At 43.4% G+C, this 24,203-nt stretch overlaps 1 protein-coding gene across 1 annotated transcript in view; it reads right to left on the minus strand.

Moving 5' to 3' along the window:
• The window catches only part of LOC307027158 (isocitrate dehydrogenase [NAD] subunit alpha, mitochondrial-like), a 42,797-nt gene extending 21,533 nt beyond the window's left edge, over positions 1–21,264 (minus strand). The window contains exons 1-7 of the mRNA XM_079695351.1: positions 21,159–21,264; positions 16,957–17,016; positions 13,134–13,217; positions 12,320–12,434; positions 10,218–10,405; positions 7,576–7,709; positions 1,768–1,870 (exon numbers count right to left, since the gene is read on the minus strand). Of these exons, the coding sequence (XP_079551477.1) occupies positions 1,768–1,870; positions 7,576–7,709; positions 10,218–10,405; positions 12,320–12,434; positions 13,134–13,217; positions 16,957–17,016; positions 21,159–21,185 (711 nt within the window). The 5' untranslated portion in view covers positions 21,186–21,264. The remainder of the gene's footprint in view (positions 1–1,767; positions 1,871–7,575; positions 7,710–10,217; positions 10,406–12,319; positions 12,435–13,133; positions 13,218–16,956; positions 17,017–21,158) is intronic.
• Between the last annotated feature and the right edge of the window lie 2,939 nt (positions 21,265–24,203).

Raw genomic sequence — 24,203 nt, forward strand, 5'->3', positions numbered from 1 at the left:
CTCTCCTGCTGATGTTCAGGTGTATATCAGTATGTAGTGTCTCTACTTTAAAGAGTCCTCTCCTGCTGATGTTCAGGTGTATATCAGTATGTAGTGTCTCTACTTTAAAGAGTCCTCTCCTGCTGATGTTCAGGTGTATATCAGTATGTAGTGTCTCTACTTTAAAGAGTCCTCTCCTGCTGATGTTCAGGTGTATATCAGTATGTATTGTCTCTACTTTAAAGAGTCCTCTCCTGCTGATGTTTAGATGTATATCAGTATGTAGTGTCTCTACTTTAAAGAGTCCTCTCCTGCTGATGTTCAGGTGTATATCAGTATTTAGTGTCTCTACTTTAAAGAGTCCTCTCCTGCTGATGTTCAGGTGTATATCAGTATGTATTGTCTCTACTTTAAAGAGTCCTCTCCTGCTGATGTTTAGGTGTATATCAGTATGTAGTGTCTCTACTTTAAAGAGTCCTCTCCTGCTGATGTTCAGGTGTATATCAGTATGTATTGTCTCTACTTTAAAGAGTCCTCTCCTGCTGATGTTTAGATGTATATCAGTATGTAGTGTCTCTACTTTAAAGAGTCCTCTCCTGCTGATGTTCAGGTGTATATCAGTATTTAGTGTCTCTACTTTAAAGAGTCCTCTCCTGCTGATGTTCAGGTGTATATCAGTATGTAGTGTCTCTACTTTAAAGAGTCCTCTCCTGCTGATGTTCAGGTGTATATCAGTATGTAGTTTCTCTACTTTAAAGAGTCCTCTCCTGTTGATGTTCAGGTGTATATCAGTATGTAGTGTCTCTACTTTAAAGAGTCCTCTCCTGCTGATGTTCAGGTGTATATCAGTATGTAGTGTCTCTACTTTAAAGAGTCCTCTCCTGCTCTGATGTTCAGGTGTATATCAGTATGTAGTGTCTCTACTTTAAAGAGTCCTCTCCTGCTGATGTTCAGGTGTATATCAGTATGTAGTGTCTCTACTTTAAAGAGTCCTCTCCTGCTCTGATGTTCAGGTGTATATCAGTATGTAGTGTCTCTACTTTAAAGAGTCCTCTCCTGCTGATGTTCAGGTGTATATCAGTATGTAGTGTCTCTACTTTAAAGAGTCCTCTCCTGCTGATGTTCAGGTTGATATCAGTATGTAGTGTCTCTACTTTAAATAGTCCTCTCCTGCTGATGTTCAGGTGTATATCAGTATGTAGTGTCTCTACTTTAAAGAGTCCTCTCCTGCTGATGTCCAGGTGTATATCAGTATGTAGTGTCTCTACTTTAAAGAGTCCTCTCCTGCTGATGTTCAGGTGTATATCAGTATGTAGTTTCTCTACTTTAAAGAGTCCTCTCCTGCTGATGTTCAGGTTGATATCAGTATGTAGTGTCTCTACTTTAAAGAGTCCTCTCCTGCTGATGTTCAGGTGTATATCAGTATGTAGTGTCTCTACTTTAAAGAGTCCTCTCCTGCTGATGTTCAGGTGTATATCAGTATGTAGTGTCTCTACTTTAAAGAGTCCTCTCCTGCTGATGTTCAGGTGTATATCATTATGTATTGTCTCTACTTTAAAGAGTCCTCTCCTGCTGATGTTTAGATGTATATCAGTATGTAGTGTCTCTACTTTAAAGAGTCCTCTCCTGCTGATGTTCAGGTGTATATCAGTATGTAGTGTCTCTACTTTAAAGAGTCCTCTCCTGCTGATGTTCAGGTGTATATCAGTATGTAGTGTCTCTACTTTAAAGAGTCCTCTCCTGCTGATGTTCAGGTGAAAACAAAAGGTGAAATTCTGCCAGACTCACGTTGAGGCACACGGTGTCCAGGTACATCTCAGTGAACTTGATGTCTTTGTAGTTCTCAGCAACTTCCCGACACTTCCTGAGAAACAGACCGTCTGACATCCGCCTACACACACACACACACACACCCCTCTTTAAGCGTTTATTACATGGCTTAGTTGAATACTCGATTCTGATTGGTCAATTCAGAACACGTGACACGTTGTTAATCCAGAAGTACAGACCGCTGTCAAGGACTTATTAGCTGCTTTCACACCAAGTACTTTGCCGCACTTAGTACCCAGCACTTAGTACCCAGCACTTAGTACCCAGCACCCCCATGGAACTAAAGAGCCGATCGTGTTCACACCGGAATAAGTTGTGCAAATGAAGCCGCTGACGTCACTTCTTCTGCCGGCCGGAAGTCCCCGGAGTTGGGGAAGGCTTCAGTAGAAGCTGCTGGGACCCCCAGCAGCTTCTACTGAAGCCTTCCGAGTAAATCCCCAGAACGCCGACTCCCCCTTATCTCCACCGCTCCCAAGTTTTATTTTGTGTTGTCATAAATGAGTTTCTCTCCTTTGGTGCGCAGGGCTAATGCTAATAATGCTAATGCCAGCAAATACAATGGCGGCTTCAACATTTTATTTTTTTCCGCTGCCCGTTATTTTGACGGACAGGATCGTAACATTTCCGTCAAAATTCAGTATTACCCGTCCGCTTTCACACTCTGGGGGAGGGGGGGGGGGCGCACGCTCGTGAACTGTTGGCGCCGTGTTATGCATGCCCACTGCACCTAGCGGGTGTGCGCACAGCGTAAAGCCAAAACTCAGATGTTTCAATGGCTTGTACGGCACGGTTCGGTTTGGAAACGGTATCATTTCCTTTTTGGCCGGCATGCTTAACACCGGAGCCTCGCTGCGGGGACACTTTGGCGTCATAGACGGAAAATATTCGGTTAACGCGACCTCTGATCGGAATTAAACGGGAAAAGTACTCCGGTGTGAAAGCGCCTATTGAGCGTTGCTAAGGATCTGCAGAAAGTAGTCCTGTCGATCTAACTCCAGACGGTCAGTTCACGGCTCGCTGTCTTTAGTGTCCCGTTGTCTCCCGTCTGAGAGAAACATGGAGACCTTTCATATTCATTTACATATATTTAGAGAGCAGAGGATGAACAGCTGGTGACTGCTGAGTCCCCAGAGGACATAAAAAGACAAGAGGGACAATTGATGATATTATTGATTGTTTCTCTTGATGCTAACCCAGTATTGATGATATTATTGATTGTCTCTCTCTCATGATGCTAACCCAGTATTGATGATATTATTGATTGTCTCTCTCTTGATGCTAACCCAGTATTGATGATATTATTGATTGTCTCTCTCATGATGCTAACCCAGTATTGATGATATTATTGATTGTCTCTCTCATGATGCTAACCCAGTATTGATGATATTATTGATTGTCTCTCTCTCATGATGCTAACCCAGTATTGATGATATTATTGATTGTCTCTCTTGATGCTAACCCAGTATTGATGATATTATTGATTGTCTCTCTCTCATGATGCTAACCCAGTATTGATGATATTATTGATTGTCTCTCTCATGATGCTAACCCAGTATTGATGATATTATTGATTGTCTCTCTTGATGCTAACCCAGTATTGATGATATTATTGATTGTTTCTCTCTCTCATGATGCTAACCCAGTATTGATGATATTATTGATTGTCTCTCTCTCATGATGCTAACCCAGTATTGATGATATTATTGATTGTCTCTCTCTCATGATGCTAACCCAGTATTGATGATATTATTGATTGTCTCTCTCATGACGCTAACCCAGTATTGATGATATTATTGATTGTCTCTCTCTCTTGATGCTAACCCAGTATTGATGATATTATTGATTGTCTCTCTCTCATGATGCTAACCCAGTATTGATGATATTATTGATTGTCTCTCTCATCATGCTAACCCAGTATTGATGATATTATTGATTGTCTCTCTTGATGCTAACCCAGTATTGATGATATTATTGATTGTCTCTCTTGATGCTAACCCAGTATTGATGATATTATTGATTGTCTCTCTCATGATGCTAACCCAGTATTGATGATATTATTGATTGTCTCTCATGATGCTAACCCAGTATTGATGATATTATTGATTGTCTCTCTCTCTTGATGCTAACCCAGTATTGATGATATCATTGATCGTCTCTCTCTCATGATGCTAACCCAGTATTGATGATATTATTGATTGTCTCTCTCTCATGATGCTAACCCAGTATTGATGATATTATTGATTGTCTCTCTCATGATGCTAACCCAGTATTGATGATATTATTGATTGTCTCTCTCATGATGCTAACCCAGTATTGATGATATTATTGATTGTCTCTCTCTCATGATGCTAACCCAGTATTGATGATATTATTGATTGTCTCTCTTGATGCTAACCCAGTATTGATGATATTATTGATTGTCTCTCTCTCATGATGCTAACCCAGTATTGATGATATTATTGATTGTCTCTCTCTCATGATGCTAACCCAGTATTGATGATATTATTGATTGTCTCTCTCATGATGCTAACCCAGTATTGATGATATTATTGATTGTCTCTCTTGATGCTAACCCAGTATTGATGATATTATTGATTGTTTCTCTCTCTCATGATGCTAACCCAGTATTGATGATATTATTGATTGTCTCTCTCTCATGATGCTAACCCAGTATTGATGATATTATTGATTGTCTCTCTCATGACGCTAACCCAGTATTGATGATATTATTGATTGTCTCTCTCTCTTGATGCTAACCCAGTATTGATGATATTATTGATTGTCTCTCTCTCATGATGCTAACCCAGTATTGATGATATTATTGATTGTCTCTCTCATGATGCTAACCCAGTATTGATGATATTATTGATTGTCTCTCTCATGATGCTAACCCAGTATTGATGATATTATTGATTGTCTCTCTCATGATGCTAACCCAGTATTGATGATATTATTGATTGTCTCTCTCATGATGCTAACCCAGTATTGATGGTATTATTGATTGTCTCTCTCATGATGCTAACCCAGTATTGATGATATTATTGATTGTCTCTCTCTCTTGATGCTAACCCAGTATTGATGATATTATTGATTGTCTCTCTCATGATGCTAACCCAGTATTGATGATATTATTGATTGTCTCTCTCATGATGCTAACCCAGTATTGATGATATTATTGATTGTCTCTCTCATGATGCTAACCCAGTATTGATGATATTATTGATTGTCTCTCTCTTGATGCTAACCCAGTATTGATGATATTATTGATTGTCTCTCTCATGATGCTAACCCAGTATTGATGATATTATTGATTGTCTCTCTCTCATGATGCTAACCCAGTATTGATGATATTATTGATTGTCTCTCTCATGATGCTAACCCAGTATTGATGATATTATTGATTGTCTCTCTCATGATGCTAACCCAGTATTGATGATATTATTGATTGTCTCTCTCTCTTGATGCTAACCCAGTATTGATGATGTTATTGATTGTCTCTCTCTCATGATGCTAACCCAGTATTGATGATATTATTGATTGTCTCTCTCTCTCTCATGATGCTAACCCAGTATTGATGATATTATTGATTGTCTCTCTCATGATGCTAACCCAGTATTGATGATATTATTGATTGTCTCTCTCTCTTGATGCTAACCCAGTATTGATGATGTTATTGATTGTCTCTCTCTCATGATGCTAACCCAGTATTGATGATATTATTGATTGTCTCTCTCTCATGATGCTAACCCAGTATTGATGATATTATTGATTGTCTCTCTCTCATGATGCTAACCCAGTATTGATGATATTATTGATTGTCTCTCTCATGATGCTAACCCAGTATTGATGATATTATTGATTGTCTCTCTCTCATGATGCTAACCCAGTATTGATGATATTATTGATTGTCTCTCTCTCATGATGCTAACCCAGTATTGATGATATTATTGATTGTCTCTCTCATGATGCTAACCCAGTATTGATGATATTATTGATTGTCTCTCTCTCATGATGCTAACCCAGTATTGATGATATTATTGATTGTCTCTCTCATGATGCTAACCCAGTATTGATGATATTATTGATTGTCTCTCTTGATGCTAACCCAGTATTGATGATATTATTGATTGTCTCTCTCTCATGATGCTAACCCAGTATTGATGATATTATTGATTGTCTCTCTCTTGATGCTAACCCAGTATTGATGATATTATTGATTGTCTCTCTCTCATGATGCTAACCCAGTATTGATGATATCATTGATTGTCTCTCTCATGATGCTAACCCAGTATTGATGATATTATTGATTGTCTCTCTCATGATGCTAACCCAGTATTGATGATATTATTGATTGTCTCTCTCTCATGATGCTAACCCAGTATTGATGATATTATTGATTGTCTCTCTCTCATGATGCTAACCCAGTATTGATGATATTATTGATTGTCTCTCTCTCATGATGCTAACCCAGTATTGATGATATTATTGATTGTCTCTCTCTCATGATGCTAACCCAGTATTGATGATATTATTGATTGTCTCTCTCATGATGCTAACCCAGTATTGATGATATTATTGATTGTCTCTCTCTCATGATGCTAACCCAGTATTGATGATATTATTGATTGTCTCTCTTGAGGCTAACCCAGTATTGATGATATTATTGATTGTCTCTCTCATGATGCTAACCCAGTATTGATGATATTATTGATTGTCTCTCTCATGATGCTAACCCAGTATTGATGATATTATTGATTGTCTCTCTCTTGATGCTAACCCAGTATTGATGATATTATTGATTGTCTCTCTCATGATGCTAACCCAGTATTGATGATATTATTGATTGTCTCTCTCATGATGCTAACCCAGTATTGATGATATTATTGATTGTCTCTCTCTTGATGCTAACCCAGTATTGATGATATTATTGATTGTCTCTCTCTTGATGCTAACCCAGTATTGATGATATTATTGATTGTCTCTCTCTCATGATGCTAACCCAGTATTGATGATATTATTGATTGTCTCTCTCTCTCATGATGCTAACCCAGTATTGATGATATTATTGATTGTCTCTCTCATGATGCTAACCCAGTATTGATGATATTATTGATTGTCTCTCTCATGATGCTAACCCAGTATTGATGATATTATTGATTGTCTCTCTCTCATGATGCTAACCCAGTATTGATGATATTATTGATTGTCTCTCTCTCTTGATGCTAACCCAGTATTGATGATATTATTGATTGTCTCTCTCTCTCATGATGCTAACCCTGTATTGATGATATTATTGATTGTCTCTCTCTCATGATGCTAACCCAGTATTAATGATATTATTGATTGTCTCTCTCTCATGATGCTAACCCAGTATTGATGATATTATTGATTGTCTCTCTCTCATGATGCTAACCCAGTATTGATGATATTATTGATTGTCTCTCTCTTGATGCTAACCCAGTATTGATGATATTATTGATTGTCTCTCTCATGATGCTAACCCAGTATTGATGATATTATTGATTGTCTCTCTCTCATGATGCTAACCCAGTATTGATGATATTATTGATTGTCTCTCTCTCATGATGCTAACCCAGTATTGATGATATTATTGATTGTCTCTCTCTCTCATGATGCTAACCCAGTATTGATGATATTATTGATTGTCTCTCTCTCATGATGCTAACCCAGTATTGATGATATTATTGATTGTCTCTCTCATGATGCTAACCCAGTATTGATGATATTATTGATTGCTTCTCTCACATGATGTTAGCCTTATGAACGGCCGTCACGCTGCTCCTCTGATTGTTTCGGGCGTATTCGAAGGCGTATTCTGCGATGCGTCGACTGGCGTCCTCCGTGATCAGTTTGATGCTCTGAACCACGCCTTCCACGATCTGAGGAACAAGAGGAGAAGAAGATGAAGAGGAGGAAGAGGAAGTGGAGGAGGAAGAGGAGGAGATGCATCTGAAGAGTAACGAAAAGTGTTCATTCCAAAAAGGGAAAAACAACAGGAATGAAGACGGACTTCAAAAAGAACATCAGGGATCAGACAGGAAGTGACATCACCATCACAGCCACAGGAAGTGACATCACATCCACAGACTGCCAGCTGATCTTCAGGTTTATTATTCAGAGCGACACGCTGAGCTCAGATCAGAGGGATGTCAATCATATAAAGACTAGAAATGAACAGAAATACTTTGATTTTAATTCATATTTAAATGTCGGAGAAAAAAATAAATTTTATATTAAATTAAAGTTTGAAATCAAAGACAAACATAATTAAATATTTTCTAAAAAAGAATTTAGAAATGTAAGAAAAAAAATCTAAAATATTCTCTGAAATAAAATTGAAAACAATTTTAATATTTACTTAAAGTTGTAAATAAATACTCAAATAAGAATTCATACATTTAAAAAAGCCAAATTACACTTAAGACATATACAACTGCAACGAAAGTCACACACACAATGCAATATCCTTTTCAATTTCAAAGAACACAAATGATATACATTAATATATACAGGGTATCCGCGGGGTCTTAAAAAGTATTAAAAGTTGATAAATCAATTTAGCGAAAATTAAGGCTTTTAAAAAGTATTAAAAAGTATTAAATGGCATTTTCCAAGGTATTAAGAAGGTCCACAGCAACGACAACATGAAACACCCTTTAATTTACTGAAACGACATGTCGGGAAACCCCACAAGGCGGCCCCATGCATAGCGCGCCGTTTCGTTGCCTTGCTCCGCTCTGTGTGTGTGTGTGGGGGGGGGGGGGGGGGGAATAAACGACTACGGTAACGGGTCCCAAGGTCGGAAGACCGGCATACGCAACGCTCTGGGGGTCCAACGGCTCCGTATGTAAGACCTATATGATCATTTTCTGATAACGATGAAATAGCCCGCCTCCATCTCCACACGTCTCCTGCTGCTGCTGGGCTGTCAGAAGAGGGGGAGGAAAAGAGAGGCAGTCACCGTTTATTAAATATTATTATATTATTATACAGAGAACAGAGTCGTTATCAATTTGTTTTAAAGCTCAATAAATAACAAAGAAGACCTCTGACCGGCACTTTTCTAATTTTGTACGGAAGATTTAAACTTTAACGGACATGTTGACCGGCGGAACATTTTTTTTACGGAAACTGCAGCACGGTCCCCTCGTTCCTTGGAAGAGGCGGAGAGGTGGGTGTTTTCCATCTGCTGGTGGACTACCTGAGATATACAGCAGGAGAACACGCCGTCCACCGAGGAGAATAAACAGAAGGGCAACCATGGCAACCATGCTCCAGGTTCTTCTTCGCTGCTTTTGGTGTATTTCGGGCGGCAGCAGCGCCACTTACAGGCATGACATATGTACTACATCGTTTCCAGCATTTCCAGCGGTCTAGTGTGAACGGACACGTTAATGAATCGAATGCGTGTGAACGGAAGACTCTTTTGCGCTTGCGTATGCGTTTTACCGTATGCGTCCTCGTGGGGCCGGGGTCTAAGCCAAACTATATCCGGTCACAGAGATCTGCTATTTTAAAGTAAAGTCAACACATATCGACCCTAACTATAGTCTATATTAAGAACGAGAAAAGTCTTAACATATATTTCCTTTTTTGTAAACATATGACAAATGTGTGAGGGTGATGACGTCAGAGCATCGTCCTATGTGCCAGGGCTTAGCCCCGGACAGCCCCAGCCCAATTTAACCCCTGGGTATTTGTGAGGGAGCTCCTATATGGCATTACCCCGCTGAAGCTCACCAAAGTTTAATATATTTCATAGTTCAAAGTTTTGTCAATTGTTTTGTTTATTGGTCAAATACTGGTTTCTAATGGTTTCTGAGGAGTTTGACTGGAATGAAAGAGCACAGAGTACAGAAGCAACAAAGCAGCATACTGCATTAAACCTGACCTTCACAGAGAGGTTGAAGTTCATGTGGAGAGGAGGCTTCAGTAGTCTGTCTGCACTCTGTTTAGTTTTGCTATCTTACTATCAATATAGTAAATGTGAGGTAAAGTGTGTCGCCAATGTAACCGGTTAGAACTCAAAGTTGCGATGAGGTTTTAAAATGTATGGAAAGGGTCTTAAAAAAGGTCTTAAAAGGTATTAAATTTGACTTCAGGATTCCTGCATATACCCTGATATAATATATATATATTAGGGCTCTCAGTCGATTAAAATAGTTAATCGCACATTTTTTATCTGTTCTGAATGTTCCTTAGAGGGATATTATTCAAGTTTTGAATACTCTTAACATATGAGTGGACAAATATGCTGTGTGTGTGTGTGTGTGTGTGTGTGTGTGTGTGTGTGTGTGTGTGTGTGTGTGTGTGTGTGTGTGTGTGTGTGTGTGTGTGTGTGTGTGTGTGTGTGTGTGTGTGTGTGTGTGTGTGTGTGTGTGTCTCACCAGGTGCTCTATCCCACTGTACTCCCCCTCAGTGTTCTCTCTGATGGTCACCAGGTTCACGTCGGTGTACGGAGTCTTGTATCCCTCGATGGAGACGCACGGCCGCACGTTGGCGTAGAGATCGAAGGTCTTTCTGAGCAGAAGGTTCATGGAGGGGTGCCCGGCCGCGATGGGGGTCTTCAGGGGGCCTGAGAGAGATCAATACATATATATAAAATGGATATGTAAAATCAAGCAATCTGATTGGTTCTTAGCCGTGAGATACTGAGCGTATACCACGGGTAGACTTGTAGTTACTTTTCACAACAAGTCAGTATCCCTCCGCGTCTGAGAAAAGCTGTATACAGTTGGGCTGAAAAGCAAACTGCCTGCTTTACAAACTGAGACGAGGAAGCAGCGGAGAAGTAACGGGGCAGAAACCCTCCTTTTGACGCAGCGGTCCAGACAGAGACATCAGACGGCGACACATGTTCAGAGTGCAGTTCCTTTGGCATCAGGGCAGGGATATCTAGATACTCTCCAAGGTCTGACATCATGAACTGTGCTAATGTTAAAGCAAGCAGCGATGTTTTCAAACCTGTAATCAAAGAGGTCCTCAAAAACGCTATGGAAGCAGATCCTGCCGTTGCTACGTAGTTCAAACGGTAACAACGGACTGTTTCTGATCTGCCTGTCGGTTTTCTTTGACCCATAATGACCGCCTCACTGCACATTGTCCCTTACTTAGCTTGGACCTCCGGGGGGTCTCACTATGGAGGAGTGGATTGAGCAGTGCCTATCTCCAGAGAGCACCTAAACTACGACATGCAGAGCTACGTGAAGAGCAGGTAGACCAACTGGGAAAGTAGCACCATTCAAAAGCTTTCTGATGCGGGTCTTGAAACAAAGCAGAGACATTATGACCGTTAGTGGCCACAGGTGCGAAAGCTCTCTCCAGAGCTACTGGAAGCCCAATCTCTGGGACCGGAGAAAGTGGAGCAATATTCTCGCCACGCCAAGCAACAGCCTCGACCAACCTCAACCTATACAAGTCACCACGTAAGCCATGCTACTGATGCTGGACAGGTTTTCAGTGGCTGCACAATAAACAGCAACATACACATTAAAGTAAATAAACAGCCAAATAATGGATCAACGCTCTCTGTCTAATATGTTCGCTTGCTGTTAGTGTTGTTGCATAGCAACCACCTCGCACTATGTTTCGTGCAGAAGGCAACGGAGGGACTATTTTATTTTGAACATCATTATTTACTAATAAAAACTATTTAAATTAGAGTGTGTATTTTTCTTAGCGGTGATATACTGAGCATATACCACGCCCCCTAGCTGTGATATACTGAGCATATACCACGCCCCCTAGCTGTGATATACTGACCATATACCACGCCCCCTAGCTGTGATATACTGAGCATATACCACGCCCCCTAGCTGTGATATACTGAGCATATACCACGCCCCCTAGCTGTGATATACTGACCATATACCACGCCCCCTAGCTGTGATATACTGAGCATATACCACGCCCCCTAGCTGTGATATACTGACCATATACCACGCCCCCTAGCTGTGATATACTGAGCATATACCACGCCCCCTAGCTGTGATATACTGAGCATATACCACGCCCCCTAGCTGTGATATACTGAGCATATACCACGCCCCCTAGCTGTGATATACTGACCATATACCACGCCCCCTAGCTGTGATATACTGAGCATATACCACGCCCCCTAGCTGTGATATACTGACCATATACCACGCCCCCTAGCTGTGATATACTGAGCATATACCACGCCCCCTAGCTGTGATATACTGACCATATACCACGCCCCCTAGCTGTGATATACTGAGCATATACCACGCCCCCTAGCTGTGATATACTGACCATATACCACGCCCCCTAGCTGTGATATACTGAGCATATACCACGCCCCCTAGCTGTGATATACTGAGCATACACCACGCCCCCTAGCTGTGATATACTGAGCATATACCACGCCCCCTAGCTGTGATATACTGAGCATACACCACGCCCTGAAGTGAGCCATTGATTACATATAAAGCCTGAGAGAGATCAATATCAGTGTATTAGCTCCTCCCACCTTTCAGGCCGATCTTGCTCTGGTCCATGGACTCCTTGCAGTCGGGGGGGATCATCCAGCGCCCGCCGGGCCCTTGGATGGCCGTCACATTCCTCTCCTCCCATTGGATAGGAGCCTACACACACACAGACACACACACACACAGACACACACTTTGTATTCTGGAAACAGTATTTGGATCTCTCTGTGCATACAAACTGAAAGACTGACAATAAAGTTAACTTTGACACACAGAGACACCCCTCCACTGTGTGTGTGTGTGTGTGTGTGTGTGTGTGTGTGTGTGTGTGTGTGTGTGTGTGTGTGTGTGTGTGTGTGTGTGTGTGAGTCTGTGTGTGTGTGTGTGTGTGTGTGAGTCTGTGTGTGTGTGTGTGTGTGTGTGTGTGTGTGTGTGTGTGTGTGTGTGTGTGTGTGTGTGTGTGTGTGTGTGAGTCTGTGTGTGTGTGTGTGTGTGTGTGTGTGTGTGTGTGTGAGTCTGTGTGTGTGTGTGTGTGTGTGTGTGTGTGTGTGTGTGTGTGTGTGTGTGTGAGTCTGTGTGTGTGTGTGTGTGTGTGTGTGTGTGTGTGTGTGTGTGTGTGTGTGTGTGTGTGTGTGAGTCTGTGTGTGTGTGTGTGTGTGTGTGTGTGTGTGTGTGTGTGTGTGTGTGTGTGTGTGTGAGTCTCTCTGTGTGTGTGTGAGAGTCTGTGTGTGTGTGTGTGTGTGTGTGTGTGTGTGTGTGTGTGTGTGTGTGTGTGTGTGAGTCTGTGTGTGTGTGTGTGTGTGTGTGTGTGTGTGTGTGAGTCTGTGTGTGTGTGTGTGTGTGTGTGTGTCTCACTTTAGCAGCCTCAAAGATCTTCATCACAGCGTTGGAGATCTCCGGCCCGATGCCGTCTCCTGGGATCATAGTCACCGTCTGAATCTGTGGTCAGAGAGAGGTCAGAGGTCAGAGAGAGGACAGAGGTCAGAGAGAGGACAGAGGGAGGTCAGGAAGGGGTCAGAGATCAGAGAGAGGACAGAGAGGGGTCAGAGAGAGGACAGAGAGAGGTTAGAGAGGACAGAGAGAGGTCAGAGGTCAGAGAGAGGACAGAGAGAGGACAGAGAGAGGTCAGAGATCAGAGAGAGGACAGAGAGGGGTCAGAGAGAGGACAGAGAGGGGTCAGAGAGAGGACAGAGAGAGGTCAGAGAGGACAGAGAGAGGTCAGAGGGGTCAGAGAGAGGACAGAGAGAGGTCAGAGAGGACAGAGAGAGGTCAGAGGGGTCAGAGAGAGGACAGAAGTCAGAGAAAGGTCAGAGGGGTCAGAGAAGAGTCAGAGAGGGGAGAGAGGTCAGAGAGGTCAGAGAGGGGTTAGAGAGAAGAGAGGTTAGAGAGAGGACAGAGGTCAGAGGACAGAGAGAGGACAGAGGTCAGAGGTCAGAGAGAGGTCAGAGAGAGGACAGAGGTCAGAGGTCAGAGGTCAGAGAGAGGTCAGAGAGAGGACAGAGGACAGAGGACAGAGGACAGAGGTCAGAGAGAGGACAGAGGGGGGTCAGAGCAGTGCATGACATTAAGGATTTTGGGAGATGGCCCTGAAAAATGCCCGTGGACGAAATGGCACGAGGGGTTTGGGGGGCCTCCCCCTAGAACACTTAGATCTGTGCAGGTCTTACTGTAGATGCTGTCTGGTGCGTTCTCTAGACTGAACTATAAGATGAACCAGCACAATGTTATTCTTCATTTCACTTGTTTGTTTGTTCTTGTTTGTGTTTGCTCTCCTGCATAGCTATAAGAAATACTTAAAGAGCAGCTTCCAGGTTAAAGACACCTGTGAATAAATGTGTAGGAAAATGATGAATACACAAGTTTTTCAGAAAGATATACAGAAATATAAACTACAGTGACATCTGGCATCGTTTTAGTAAGAAATGTTCACTTCCGCATAAAAAAGCCTCGGCTCGTGACCTCCCGCGTGTGACGTAACACGGGGGACACAAGGGGGAGAGCGGCCGGTGTAACGTATTAATAAACATGGATCCCAATGCTAGTTTCGACACAGAAGACACAGAAGAAGTTGAACATGAATATTTGAATGCATATGACGGACCACAACCTTATAATGATGAGCCTGCTAGGCGTCCAAGAGACCAGGAGCAGCCAAGGGTTAGAAGAAATAACGGCCATGGGAGAGAAATGGAGCTGTGGTGTGTGGAGAACCAGTGGAGAACAGAGCAGCTATCTTGGTGAGTGACCGGCGTTAGCTACAGAATGTTAGCTAACGTCACATCACAACATTGTGAAGTTAGCTATCATATATCAGGCTATAACTAAAGTAGCATTGATAATATAGTAACGTTACTGGCAGGACTGTTGATACTGATCCATAACAGAAACTAATGCGCAAGTATCAGCCGTATCTCGCGTTACCTAATGCAACTCCACACTACGGTGCTGTGTACCGGAGGAGAGAGAGAGATACGGCTGATACTTGACGATCTGGCGGAGAAAGGTTGTGGAGCCTCCGTTGATATGCCGTTGTAAATGTCTTGATGGAAAGCAGGTGTGTAGTCGGGGAGGGTGCACAGCTGATTGCAGCAGGTGAGTGGAGGTTGAGCCGGGAGCCAGGAGTGACAGCCACCACGCACACACAAACAACACAGACAGGGGGAAACAAACACAAAGGAGACGGCTGGAGCAGTACAGCCACCACGCACACAAACACATTTTGACACAGCCGGATAATCTCCACATGTCTACCCTACTTTTATAATTTTCGAATCATAAATCTAATCGATAGATTATAAAAGGGTTTTAGGACGCGTCACTGCACCACTAGAAGCCAGCTCCATCGATCAAGCTGGCTGAAACTTTCTCTCCCTCTTCTTCTCATGCTCCCTGTCACTCTCCTTTAACTCCTCCGGTGACTTTCTTTTATTTGAAGATAGTTTTTTGCCCGGCGCTCACGGGCAAACGGGAGCCTGCTCGCGCTGGCTCTGCAGCAAACAGCTGTTTGCCTTTCACCCAACAACGACAACCGCCTCACGAAACGCTATGGTGTAGTGTTAATGAACGAAACAATTTAACTACATTGCTTGTCAAAGTACCTATACCACTGGACCATTTTATTTTTTTAAAGCAATATTTGTAGTGGCCCGAGCGGGCAAGTGGAAAGTACGTTATGCTGGCCCGGGGGGTCTAAATAGTGCTTCAGGGCCAGCGGGCCATTTATAATGTGGAGCCCTGCTCTCTGTCACTGTGCATGTGTGTAATGTGTGTGTGCAAGTTAGACGGGGCCTGCGTGTGTGACTGCGTGTGTGCCTGCGTGTGCCTGCGTGTGTGCCTGCGTGTGTGACTGGGTGTGTGCCTGCGTGCGTGCCTGCGTGTGTGCCTGCGTGTGTGCCTGCGTGTGTGCCTGCGTGCGTGCCTGCGTGCGTGCCTGCGTGTGTGCCTGCGTGTGTGCCTGCGTGCGTGCCTGCGTGTGTGCCTGCGTGTGTGCCTGCGTGTGTGACTGCATGTGTGACTGCGTGTGTGACTGCGTGTGTGACTGCGTGTGTGCCTGCGTGTGTGCCTGCGTGTGTGCCTGCGTGTGTGCCTGCGTGTGTGCCTGCGTGTGTGACTGGGTGTGTGCCTGCGTGCGTGCCTGCGTGTGTGCCTGCGTGTGTGCCTGCGTGTGTGCCTGCGTGTGTGCCTGCGTGCGTGCCTGCGTGCGTGCCTGCGTGTGTGACTGGGTGTGTGCCTGCGTGCGTGCCTGCGTGTGTGCCTGCGTGTGTGCCTGCGTGTGTGCCTGCGTGTGTGCCTGCGTGTGTGCCTGCGTGCCTGCGTGTGTGCCTGCGTGTGTGACTGGGTGTGTGCCTGCGTGCGTGCCTGCGTGTGTGCCTGAGTGTGTGCCTGCGTGTGTGCCTGCGTGTGTGACTGGGTGTGTGCCTGCGTGCGTGCCTGCGTGTGTGCCTGAGTGTGTGCCTGCGTGTGTGCCTGCGTGTGTGACTGCGTGTGTGACTGCGTGTGTGACTGCGTGTGTGCCTGCGTGTGTGCCTGCGTGTGTGCCTGCGTGTGTGCCTGCGTGTGTGCCTGCGTGTGTGCCTGCGTGTGTGCCTGCGTGTGTGCCTGCGTGTGTGACTGCGTGTGTGACTGCGTGTGTGCCTGCGTGTGTGACTGCGTGTGTGCCTGCGTGTGTGCCTGCGTGTGTGCCTGCGTGTGTGCCTGCGTGTGTGACTGCGTGTGTGACTGCGTGTGTGCCTGCGTGTGTGACTGTGTCTATGAGGGAGAAAGGAAAGCTCATTTTGGCCGCGGCGGGAAATTGATTTGACAACATAATAATCGATGTTCACGATGTGGTCATTTACGACATCGCATGGAGTGCAATCCACGATGTATCGTGTAAACTCGATATATCGCCCAGCCCTAGGTCAGAGAGGGGTCAGAGAGGGGTCAGAGAGGGGTCAGAGAGGGGTCAGAGAGAGGTCAGAGAGGGGTCAGAGAGGGGTCCTCGACTCCTCCGTGTGCATCTCAGCCGTTGGGACGTCCTTCAACATGGCGTGTCTTGATGGATTTCCGGGTCAAGTCCCGGAGGAGGGGAAGAGAGGAGTCGAGGAGTAGTATTGGGATAAGGTTTCAGAGGGGTGTGTGACCTCTGACCCCTCTGGGTGTGTGTGTGTGTGTGTGTGTGTGTGTGTGTGTGTCTCACCCCTCTCCTGGAGAAAGCAGCAGTCAGGGGTCTCGTCGCGCCCCCCACCACCTGAGACAGCTATAGAGACATGAAGAAGGTCAACGTTAACACAACACACTGTCAACAACATTTCATTATCTCAAGTCAAATCAAGCAATCTGATTGGTTCTTAGCCGTGATATACTGAGCGTATACCACGGGTAGACTTGTAGTTACTTTTCACAACAAGTCAGTATCCCTCCGCGTCTGAGAAAAGCTGTATACAGTTGGGCTGAAAAGCAAACTGCCTGCTTTACAAACTGAGACGAGGAAGCAGCGGAGAAGTAACGGGGCAGAAACCCTCCTTTTGACGCAGCGGTCCAGACAGAGACATCAGACGGCGACACATGTTCAGAGTGCAGTTCCTTTGGCATCAGGGCAGGGATATCTAGATACTCTCCAAGGTCTGACATCATGAACTGTGCTAATGTTAAAGCAAGCAGCGATGTTTTCAAACCTGTAATCAAAGAGGTCCTCAAAAACGCTATGGAAGCAGATCCTGCCGTTGCTACGTAGTTCAAACGGTAACAACGGACTGTTTCTGATCTGCCTGTCGGTTTTCTTTGACCCATAATGACCGCCTCGCTGCACATTGTCCCTTACTTAGCTTGGACCTCCGGGGGGGTCTCACTATGGAGGAGTGGATTGAGCAGTGCCTATCTCCAGAGAGCACCTAAACTACAACATGCAGAGCTCCGTGAAGAGCAGGTAGACCAACTGGAAAAGTACCACCATTCAAAAGCTTTCTGATGCGGGTCTTGAAACAAAGCAGAGACATGATGACCGTTAGTGGCCACAGGTGTGAAAGCTCTCTCCAGAGCTACTGGAAGCCCAATCTCTGGGACCGGAGAAAGTGGAGCAATATTCTCGCCACGCCAAGCAACAGCCTCGACCAACCTCAACCTATACAAGTCACCACGTAAGCCATGCTACTGATGCTGGACAGGTTTTCAGTGGATGCACAATAAACAGCAACATACACATTAATGTAAATAAACAGCCAAATAATGGATCAACGCTCTCTGTCTAATATGTTCGCTAGCTGTTAGTGTTGTTGCATAGCAACCACCTCGCACTATGTTTCGTGCAGAAGGCAACGGAGGCGCTATTTTATTTTGAACATCATTATTTACTAATAAAAACTATTTAAATTAGAGTGTGTGTTTTTCTTAGCTGTGATATACTGACCATATACCACGCCCCCTAGCTGTGATATACTGAGCATATACCACGCCCCCTAGCTGTGATATACTGACCATATACCACGCCCCCTAGCTGTGATATACTGAGCATATACCACGGCCCCTAGCTGTGATATACTGAGCATATACCACGCCCCCTAGCTGTGATATACTGACCATATACCACGCCCCCTAGCTGTGATATACTGACCATATACCACGGCCCCTAGCTGTGATATACTGAGCATATACCACGCCCCCTAGCTGTGATATACTGAGCATATACCACGCCCCCTAGCTGTGATATACTGACCATATACCACGCCCCCTAGCTGTGATATACTGAGCATATACCACGCCCCCTAGCTGTGATATACTGAGCATATACCACGCCCCCTAGCTGTGATATACTGACCATATACCACGCCCCCTAGCTGTGATATACTGACCATATACCACGCCCCCTAGCTGTGATATACTGACCATATACCACGGCCCCTAGCTGTGATATACTGAGCATATACCACGCCCCCTAGCTGTGATATACTGAGCATATACCAGGCCCCCTAGCTGTGATATACTGACCATATACCACGCCCCTAGCTGTGATATACTGAGCATATACCACGCCCCCTAGCTGTGATATACTGACCATATACCACGCCCCCTAGCTGTGATATACTGACCATATACCACGGCCCCTAGCTGTGATATACTGAGCATATACCACGCCCCCTAGCTGTGATATACTGACCATATACCACGGCCCCTAGCTGTGATATACTGAGCATATACCACGCCCCCTAGCTGTGATATACTGAGCATATACCAGGCCCCCTAGCTGTGATATACTGACCATATACCACGCCCCCTAGCTGTGATATACTGACCATATACCACGGCCCCTAGCTGTGATATACTGAGCATATACCAGGCCCCCTAGCTGTGATATACTGACCATATACCAGGCCCCCTAGCTGTGATATACTGAGCATATACCACGCCCCCTAGCTGTGATATACTGAGCATATACCAGGCCCCCTAGCTGTGATATACTGACCATATACCACGCCCCTAGCTGTGATATACTGAGCATATACCACGCCCCCTAGCTGTGATATACTGACCATATACCACGCCCCCTAGCTGTGATATACTGAGCATATACCACGCCCCCTAGCTGTGATATACTGACCATATACCACGGCCCCTAGCTGTGATATACTGAGCATATACCACGCCCCCTAGCTGTGATATACTGACCATATACCACGCCCCCTAGCTGTGATATACTGACCATATACCACGCCCCCTAGCTGTGATATACTGAGCATATACCACGCCCCCTAGCTGTGATATACTGACCATATACCAGGCCCCCTAGCTGTGATATACTGACCATATACCACGGCCCCTAGCTGTGATATACTGACCATATACCACGGCCCCTAGCTGTGATATACTGAGCATATACCACGCCCCCTAGCTGTGATATACTGAGCATATACCACGCCCCCTAGCTGTGATATACTGAGCATATACCACGCCCCCTAGCTGTGATATACTGAGCATATACCACGCCCCCTAGCTGTGATATACTGACCATATACCACGCCCCCTAGCTGTGATATACTGAGCATATACCACGCCCCCTAGCTGTGATATACTGACCATATACCACGCCCCCTAGCTGTGATATACTGACCATATACCACGCCCCCTAGCTGTGATATACTGACCATATACCACGCCCCCTAGCTGTGATATACAGAGCATATACCACGCCCCCTAGCTGTGATATACTGACCATATACCACGGCCCCTAACTGTGATATACTGACCATATACCACGCCCCCTAGCTGTGATATACTGACCATATACCACGCCCCCTAGCTGTGATATACTGACCATATACCACGCCCCCTAGCTGTGATATACTGAGCATATACCACGGCCTGAAGTGAGCTATTGGTTAAATATAGCACCTCTCACAGGTGTGTATTCATGACTTAGTTAAGTGCTTTAGTAACCTGTATACTTAGTTAAGTGCTTTATGAACCTGTATACTTAGTTAAGTGCTTTATGAACCTGTATACTTAGTTAAGTGCTTTAGTAACCTGTATACTTAGTTAAGTGCTTTATGAACCTGTATACTTAGTTAAGTGCTTTATGAACCTGTATACTTAGTTAAGTGCTTTATTAACCTGTATACTTAGTTAAGTGCTTTATTAACCTGTATACTTAGTTAAGTGCTTTATTAACCTGTATACTTAGTTAAGTGCTTTATGAACCTGTATACTTAGTTAAGTGCTTTATGAACCTGTATACTTAGTTAAGTGCTTTATTAACCTGTATACTTAGTTAAGTGCTTTATGAACCTGTATACTTAGTTAAGTGCTATATTAATCTGTATAGCACCTCTCACAGGTGCTTTGGAGCAGAAAGACTCACAGGAATCTTTATTTGAACTTGTACTGTTTCTCTCCCAGCAAGGTGACCTCAAACCATCACCTCTGTAACCTGGTCCTGGGTCAGAGAACAGATCTTTATTCAGGTTCTGTTAACTGAGAACTGAGGACCAGAACCAGAACCAGTCAGAGAACCAGTCACAGTTCATTTATTCCCATTATAACCCGTTAGCATCAGCTCTGAACCAACAGAGTTATCTGTTCTGTTGTATCACTTATATAACCCTCTCCGTCACTGCTTTACTGGTTCTTTACTGGTTCTTTACTGGTTCTTTACTGGTTCTTTTAAATGAAATGTGTTTTCAGGATGAACATATCCTCAGTTAGCCTCTGTTAGCTACGTTAGCATCAGCTGCTGTCTGAAGGACACACACTGAGCTAAGAGATGCTAACATGCTAATAAACGCAGTTAGAGACTCTCAGCAGAGCCAACACACACACACACTCCTCATACACACACCACACACTCCTCTTTGTGTTTCACACGTTTATAACATGTTAGTTAAAGCTTTAAAAACTGCTTTTACTCACCATTGACCTCCATGCGTTTCCTGCCATTCTGATGAAGCAAAGATCCACTGAAGCGAAGAGCAGTCACTCTGATTGGTATCCTCTAACCAACTCGCCAGAGATCCTCTGAAGAGAAGAGCAGTCACTCTGATCGATATACTCTAACCAGTGTTTTTCAAAGTGGGGGCCCTGAACCCCCAGGGGGCGCCAGGGGGTCACGCAAAGTTTGAGCAAAAGTTACCTTTTTTTAATTATGTTTTTAGATGTAATTAATTAATAACTGCGTATCTATCAATCTATGTGTCCTTTATGGAAGCCCATTTCCGCCACTTGAAAAAAATAAAATCCCCATGAAAAGTCGAAATAATGAGATAAAAAGTCGAAATAATGAGATAAAAAGTCGAAATAATGAGATAAAAAGTCATAATTATGAGATAAGAAGTCGAAATAATGAGATAAAAAGTCATAATTATGAGATAAGAAGTGCGCATGCGCTGCAGTGGCGCTGTCTTCAAAGGTCCCTTCATCACCTTGCTGCTCTCCACCATGCAAACGGCATCTAGTCCTAAATAAGGTAACTATTACAGGTGACTTTTGTAAATGTTAGATGTTACATTTAGCCTATATTGCAGCTAAACAACAACAATGCAGTTCATAGCTTTGACATGACCTGTTATGAACTATAATATATATGCCTATAGTTTTGTGGTAACGTTCACGCCACTAATGACAATAGTGTACAGTAGGCATACTGCTGCTGTGAGTTGTAAGCCTAAGAATCTAACCCGTGAACGTTACCACAAAACTATAGGCAATATTATTGTTCATAACAGGTAATGTCAAAGCTATGAACTGCATTGTTGTTTAGCTGCAATATAGGCTATATGTAACATCTAACATTTACAAAAGTCACCTGTAATAGTTACCTTACGTAGCTGACGCTCAAAGGTCCCTTATTATTGTTTTGTCCTTTTTGAAGAGTGTTTAATGTATGCTTGAACTTTGTTTTATTTTGTAAAAATGATAAGAGTTGTCTTTCCGGAAGTCATGTGACCCCTTGCCCCGGATGTTTATATTGTGTTTGTGTGCGGTAAAAGTGTCAACGATGTGATAACGTAATTCTTCTGCTGGTCTACTAGGCAAACACGTTTTCACTGTGTTTCATGATTGTGCAAAGAAGAGAATAAACGTGATTGTGGACATCGGTTCGATGCGTACTGTACTGTTCTTTCAAGACCAGAGTAGTTACACCTTATTTAGGACAAGATGCCGTTTGCATGGTGGAGAGCAGCAAGGTGATGAAGGGACCTCTGAAGACAGCGCCACTGCAGCGCATGCGCACTTCTTATCTCATAATTATGACTTTTTATCTCATTATTTCGACTTTTTATCTCATTATTATGACTTTTCATGGGGATTTAATTTTTTCAAGTGGCGGAAATGGGCCTCCAATATTTTTTATTTATTAATATTTTATTTTATTTTTTATTTTTTAAATCACACGACCGCCCTTCAAGCCAATGAGAATCGAGCTGCCGCTACTGAGAGTGGACCTGAGTATCTGCTCAGCTTTTGGAGCAAGTGAGAGCTAGTGAATATTTCGCTCTGCAGCTGGATGAGAGCACGGATGTAGAAAATATTGTTGTTTATATATATGAATATAAATATTTGTATTGTTAAACTTTGCAGCCAATCTTATTTGTTACAGTGTTCCGTGCACCAGGTCCTTATTCAGAATTCTTATCAGAATTCTCTGAGTTTTTATCAGCTTTGGTTCTTAAAACAGATAAAGTAATTATCGTAGGTGACTTTAATATTCATGTTGACGATGATAAAAATATCCTTACTGTTGCATTTAACTCTATATTAGATTCTGTTGGTTTCTGTCAGAGTGTAAATAAACCAACCCACTGCTATAATCACACTCTCCACCTTGTTCTGACTTATGGTATTGAAATTGAGCAACTATTAGTCGAACCGCATAATCCTGCTTTATCCGACCATTTCTTAGTAACTTTTGAAGTACTGTTCCTAGACTACAAAGCATTAGCCAAAAGCTCCTGCAGCAGAAACCTATCTGTTAGTGCTATAGCCAAATTTAAGGAAGAGATTCCACCAATACTTAACTCGATAGCATGTCTGCATGTAGGGGAGGAAACTTATACAAAATGTACACCCCCCCAAATTGATCATGTTGTTGATAGTGCTACAGATGCGCTGCGAATAAAATGAGACTCTGTTGCTCCTTTGAAAAAGAAGAAAATCAAACAACATAGATTAGCTCCATGGCATAATGCCCAAACCCGCAAAATAAAGCAAACGTCGAGACAACTTGAAAGGATATGGCGTTCCACTAAACTTGAAGAATCTGGTTTAATTTGGCATATTACTCTCAATGAATATAAGAAAGCACTGCGTAAAGCGAGAGCAGCATACTACTCTTCATTAATAGATGAGAATAAGAATAAGATTTCTTTTCAGCACTGTAGCCAGGCTGACAGAGAGCCACAGCTCGACTGAGCCTTCTATTCCCATAGCACTCAGTAGGAATGATTTGATGTGCTTTTTGAACGATAAAATTGTTACTCTTAGAAACAAAATCAATGACCTCTTGCCTTTGACCAGTATAGTATTATCAACAGCTCCCGGAAACGTAAGTTCTAATATTACACTAGATAGTAAACTAGAATGCTTTTCAGCCATAAACCTTGAACAATTAAATTCAATGATTCTCTCTTCTAAACCATCAACGTGTATCTTAGACCCGATTCCAACTAAGCTGTTAAAAGAAGTTTTTCCATTAATTAGCACTTCTTTATTAAATATTATGAATATGTCTTTATTATCAGGCTATGTTCCAAAATCATTCAAAGTAGCAGTGATAAAACCGCTTCTTAAAAAGCACAACCTCGATCCAGAGGTTTTAGCCAACTATAGACCTATTTCTAATCTTCCGTTCCTCTCAAAAATTCTTGAGAAAGCAGTCGCAAAGCAGCTGCGTGATTATTTAAAAAACTATGATTTATTTGAAGATGTTCAGTCTGGCTTTAGAACACAACATAGCAC

This window comes from Notothenia rossii (assembly GCF_949606895.1).
Source record: "Notothenia rossii genome assembly, contig: scaffold_71, whole genome shotgun sequence".
Taxonomy (NCBI): Eukaryota; Metazoa; Chordata; class Actinopteri; order Perciformes; family Nototheniidae; genus Notothenia; species Notothenia rossii.